The sequence below is a fragment of the Solea senegalensis genome, unplaced genomic scaffold (genome assembly GCF_019176455.1).
Source record: "Solea senegalensis isolate Sse05_10M unplaced genomic scaffold, IFAPA_SoseM_1 scf7180000017804, whole genome shotgun sequence".
Taxonomy (NCBI): Eukaryota; Metazoa; Chordata; class Actinopteri; order Pleuronectiformes; family Soleidae; genus Solea; species Solea senegalensis.
The window spans coordinates 84,876-90,185 of NW_025322528.1; the positions used below are offsets into that span (position 1 = coordinate 84,876).

General features: G+C 38.3%; 1 protein-coding gene across 1 annotated transcript; it reads left to right on the top strand.

The window, feature by feature from the left end:
* Positions 1-1,624: 1,624 nt before the first annotated feature.
* LOC122764953 (cytochrome P450 3A27-like) lies at positions 1,625-4,946 on the top strand. The gene is made up of 7 exons (XM_044018979.1): positions 1,625-1,752; positions 2,464-2,557; positions 2,657-2,709; positions 3,957-4,056; positions 4,136-4,249; positions 4,348-4,436; positions 4,524-4,946. Exons 1-7 carry the CDS (start codon positions 1,682-1,684, stop codon positions 4,678-4,680), a joined length of 678 nt encoding a protein of 225 aa, XP_043874914.1. The 5' UTR covers positions 1,625-1,681; the 3' UTR covers positions 4,681-4,946.
* Positions 4,947-5,310: the final 364 nt, after the last annotated feature.

Sequence of the window (5,310 nt, forward strand, 5' to 3'; positions counted from 1 at the left end):
TTTGATAAATGTCGACCTCTGAGCCGTTGCTGTTGTAACGAGGGGATTTCACAGGTGTGGCATCATAAATATCAAATCTAAACCAATCAATCAATCAGTTGTTGACATGTGGGGGCTTTCTTTCTTTTCTTTTTTGAAGTAGATTTTGACTTTTAATACCTTTACAATTTCTTGTACTGCACTTTTCCCACATTGATATTTCAGTTGTTTCCTCTCAATATCACACATTCACTTTTATTGTTCCTATATTTCACACTTCTATGTCAACTTATTGTTTGAATTTATTGCTCACTTTTTTGTTACAGTGCAGCAGAGGTGAGTAATGTGACCTTAACAACGATGTTCGTGGCTAAATTTCTCAGATTTTCAAAATAAAAATGTTTACTTTGATATGGAACGATAAATACTTCACAAAAATTCTGTTCATTTAATAAAAACAACATTTACACACTAACAGAAAACTAGTGTCAAATTCCAATCAATCAATACAGTTCTCTTTTGAATACACAGTCTATAATAGAAACATTTGTTTTTAGTTTCCTCTGATTCCATACATTCTCAGACATGTGGACGACTCACTGAGCTTTAACTTTACAGAAAAATAAGAAGGTTTCTCTGTTCTTCAGAGAGTAAACCAGGGCTTTTACTTTTACAGCCACAAAGAATATGATGTAAGAGCAGAGTGACAAAGATCAGTGGTTGTTAAGGTGAAGGTTTATCAGGACTGAACGAGACTAAAGTTAACTGCAGCGACCTGTGTGACAGATTCTATCCAAAAATATCCATTGATGGAGATAACGAGCGAACACACAGTGGAATTACAATAAAACTACCAATAAAACTACCAACTACCACCAACTGAAAAAGCTTTCATCAAAAATGACATTAAAGAAATTCCTAAAAATGTTTTCTCAAACATGTCAAACGATTTACATCAGACATATTTGGAAAAAAAGATCTAAACTATAAAATGTAACATCACAAACTGTATAATAAAACATCAAAAGGTTTCACAGCATTATATCGGAAATGGTAAAAAGACAAATATCAAGACTTTACATCATAGTCAGTTAAAAATAGAATTGAAAAATAATTTAATAAAAAAACGCAAACATTTTTAAACTTTACACCAGAAATTGAAAAAAAAATATAGACTGTACATTACAAATTCTATTATAAAACTTTCATTGCAGAAATTTAAGAAAATATAACATTTTAAAACCTTTACTAAGATATTGGAAAACGAAACATCTAATTTTTAAAAATGGTTCACCAGAAATTGAAAATAAAACAAAATGTAAACTGTACAACAGACATTTCAAAAAAGATTTTTATAGCAAAAAACTAAAAAATATAGTCAGAAATAATCAGCAGAAACTTACTACAATTACAAAATAATGGAGATTGAAATGAAATGTTCTCTGCACTGTTATATTTAAATATGAAGTTATCAGTTTAATTGTTAATATCCCTTTAATAGTTCCGGTCCAGAGACTAAAATGGATGATGTCACTTTGGCTAGTGCAGGTAAAGGTCATGTGACAGTGAAGCGTCATGTGTTGCATAACATGTTTTTAATTCTTCTCTGGCTCCTCCCCCTTCCTCTTTTTCCTCTGCACGTAACTATAACGGCAGCTCAGTCAGCTGACGTGATTGACAGCAGCGGACAGGAGCGGAGACGATGGCGTTTCTCCCGGACTTTTCCATCGAGACGTGGACTTTAATCGTGTTTCTCGTTGCCCTCATCTTAGCGTAAGTGTTGTAAAGTTTCCGCCAACAACAGGAGCAGAAAATACGTAAATATAATAAGATAAAGTGAGTTTGTCAGTTATCATGTAGTTAAATAACTTTTCATGGTGTCGTGTTAATGTAACTTTTTGAAGGCACATCTAAAGGTTTAATGCAGCGCTGCAACTACAGCTGTCAATTATTCTACAGTGACGATTATTCACTGTTATGGAAGATTCTGAGATTAACGTCACAATTCTGAGAATAAAAAGTGAATGTAAAAGAAAATCAGAATTCTGACTTCAATTCTTGAGGAAAAAAACTCACAATTTTGACTTTAATCTCAATTGCGACCTAAGTCTTACAATTCCGGGGAAAAAACTTGAAACTGAATTGTGAATCTATTTCCATAAACACTAGTATAAACTAGTTTTTTATTTAGTATAGACACATTACAAGTATATAATAAGTATTGAACAATAATAATAGTAGGGCAGGGGTGATTGTTGAGAGGGTGCAGCAGGTGAAGGAGAGAAAAGGAGATCATGTTTCACTCCCACACCAAGATTCTATTGCATTGTGTACACGCCCAGTGTGAGCATAAAGGAATAGTTGGGCTTTTTTTCCCATTTTTGGATTAGTCTGTGTGTTACAAATACAGTAGGTGACTGCGGCACAGTAGAAAAATGGTTCACTTTCTTGGGAACATTTTCTAATCCTGCTTTTAATCTCCAGATATGGATATGCTCCGTATGGCCACTTCAAGAATCTAGGCATCAAAGGACCCAAGCCTCTGCCCTTCATTGGGACATTTCTGGGCTACGCCAAGGTGAGACTCATTTGCCCTGATTGGTCCAGTGATCTCAGTGAATGATGATGGCTTTCACAATTCCTTGCCTCTGACACTTGTGTCACTTCATTTTCTCAGGGCATCCAATACTTTGATATGGAGAACTTTCAGAAGTACGGCAGGATGTGGGGGTGAGTGTAGAGTATTAGTTGATAAAGAATGTATCAGACAACCAACCAATCATCAACCAGTAAATCATCCAACCATCAAACAAATCATCCAGCCAACCATTCAACCAACATATCAATCAACACTCCACCAACCAGCCTGACACAGCCCAACCAACCAACTAACCTGCCAATAAACAATCCAACCAACCAATCAACGCTTCACCAACCAGCCTGACACAGTCCAACCAACCAACTAATCTGCCAATAAACATTCCATCAAACAAATTAACCATTCAACCAACCTGCTCAACATATCTAACCAACCAACCAAGCAATCAACCCATCAAAACTCCACCAGCCAGCCAAACAACACAAACCAACTAACCAACCAACACAACAATAAACCATCAAACAAATCCACTACCCATCCAACCAACCTAAATAACCATCCAACCAACACCCCACTAACCAAGTAACCATATAACCAATCAATAAACATAACATTAATTGATCTACCCACCGGTTCATTGAAATCACCCATAAAAACTCACCTGTCTCGGCCGTGGGTACAGCAGGTGGGATCAGCTCGACTCGCTTCCATTGATTTAAAAAAAACTTGCAACTTCAAAAAAATGATTATATTTATTTTATGATTCAAAAACTGAACAAAAACTCCAAAAGCTCCAAAATTAAGGACATACTACTGGGAAATGAATAAACCATTTTAAGCAATGAGTGAACTTAAGAAAGTGGTCGAAAGACTTTTTTCAACCACCGCCTCTTTCCCTTGACATTTTGCTTTACCTGACAAACACACACCTTTGCACACCTGGGCCGTGTGCAAAGCCCGCACACAGACCCCTCCCAGGTAGCAAAAACAAAGCAGTCTTAGCATAGACAATATTATACTATTTGCTAAATAAACTATTCTTAATTTAGCTTTCATTTCAAAATGTATATTTTCTTAAATAATAAACAAGTCAAACATCTTTTGAAACAGGAAATCAATCGCCTCGGACGGCTGCGACATCACCTGACCCACCAACCAACAACAAACCATCTGTCCATCCAAACAAATTAAGCCCACCACCCCAACTAACTCAACTAACCTAGCAACCAAACAAATAACCAACAAACTAACCCATCCAACCAAATAAACCAACTGGTTCTCCAATCAACCATATTCAGCCAACCCAAGTACCCAATCAACCAACCAACTTTTTAAACAAACACATGTAAATGAGTTGAACAGTCTGATGCATTTCCAGGCTGTATGACGGTCGAATGCCTCTCCTGGCTGTGATGGACACCAGTATGATCAAAACCATCCTGGTGAAGGAGTGTTATTCTGTCTTCACCAACAGACGGGTAAGAAATAAAAAGGTTAGTGTCTTATGACCAAAGAACTCCTTGAAATGACAGCATGGTCCTCCGTGGGTGTGTGCAGGATTTTGGCCTGAATGGACCTTTACGTGACGCTGTGTCAATCACAGAGGACGAGAAATGGAAGAGGATTCGCAGTGTGCTCTCTCCGTCATTCACCAGTGGCCGACTGAAAGAGGTCAAAAACCCTTGTGTGATTTTTCTTTCACTCTTGTTGTGGTTACTAGTTGCTACCTGTGTGCAAATAGTAAACCATTTAATGTCCTCATGATTCAGATGTACACAATCATGTTGAAGCACTCGGATAACATGATGAGGAGTCTTCACAAGACAGTGGACAGTGATGATATCATAGAGGTGAAAGAGTGAGTAGAGCTCTTTGTACTACTGTTTTTTCCTTATCTTAGTCATTAATTATCAGTTTGAATTCTTGGTTTGCCATTTTTTTGCAGAGTATTTGGACCTTATAGTATGGATGTTGTGACCAGCACTGCTTTCAGCGTGGACATCGATTCCATCAATCATCCGAATGATCCTTTTGTGACAAACATTAAGAAAATGGTCAAATTCCAATTTCTGAATCCTTTGTTATTGCTTATCAGTAAGTGAAACTTTAAATAGACCATTCAGGTATTTTTAAGCGTGGTTGTTTGAGGTACTGACACAAACTCCTGCGTCCAGTTGGAAAGGGCTGTGTTGCTTTGTAAGTTGCTTATTCTTTTGCACCAGATTCCATAGAGAAAATTGCAGTTTTTAGTGCTTGTGGACTCAGGAGCTGGTGGTCTACTACTGCCATGTTTAGTAGATTTGTGTTACTCACGTTAATCCAAAAGGGTCACACGGTGGTATAGTGGTTAGCACTCTCGCCTTGCAGCAAGAAGACCCGGGTTCGAGCCCCGGTTGGAACAAGGGACTTTCTGCATGGAGTTTGCATGTTCTCCCCGTGTGTGCGTGGGTTCTCTCCGGGTTCTCCGGCTTCCTCCCACAGTCCAAAAACATGCAATGTGGGGATTAGGTAAATTGGACACTCTAAATTGACCGTAGGAGTGAGTGTGAGTGTGAATGGTCGTTTGTCTCTAGTTGTGTGTGGCCCTGTGATGGACTGGCAAACTGTCCAGGGTGTACCCCGCCTATCGCCCGATGTAGCTGAGATTGGCACAGCACCCCCCCGCGACCCTCTGGTGGAGGATAAAGCGGTTAGACGATGACTGACTGACTGACGTTAATCCAAAACAAAGT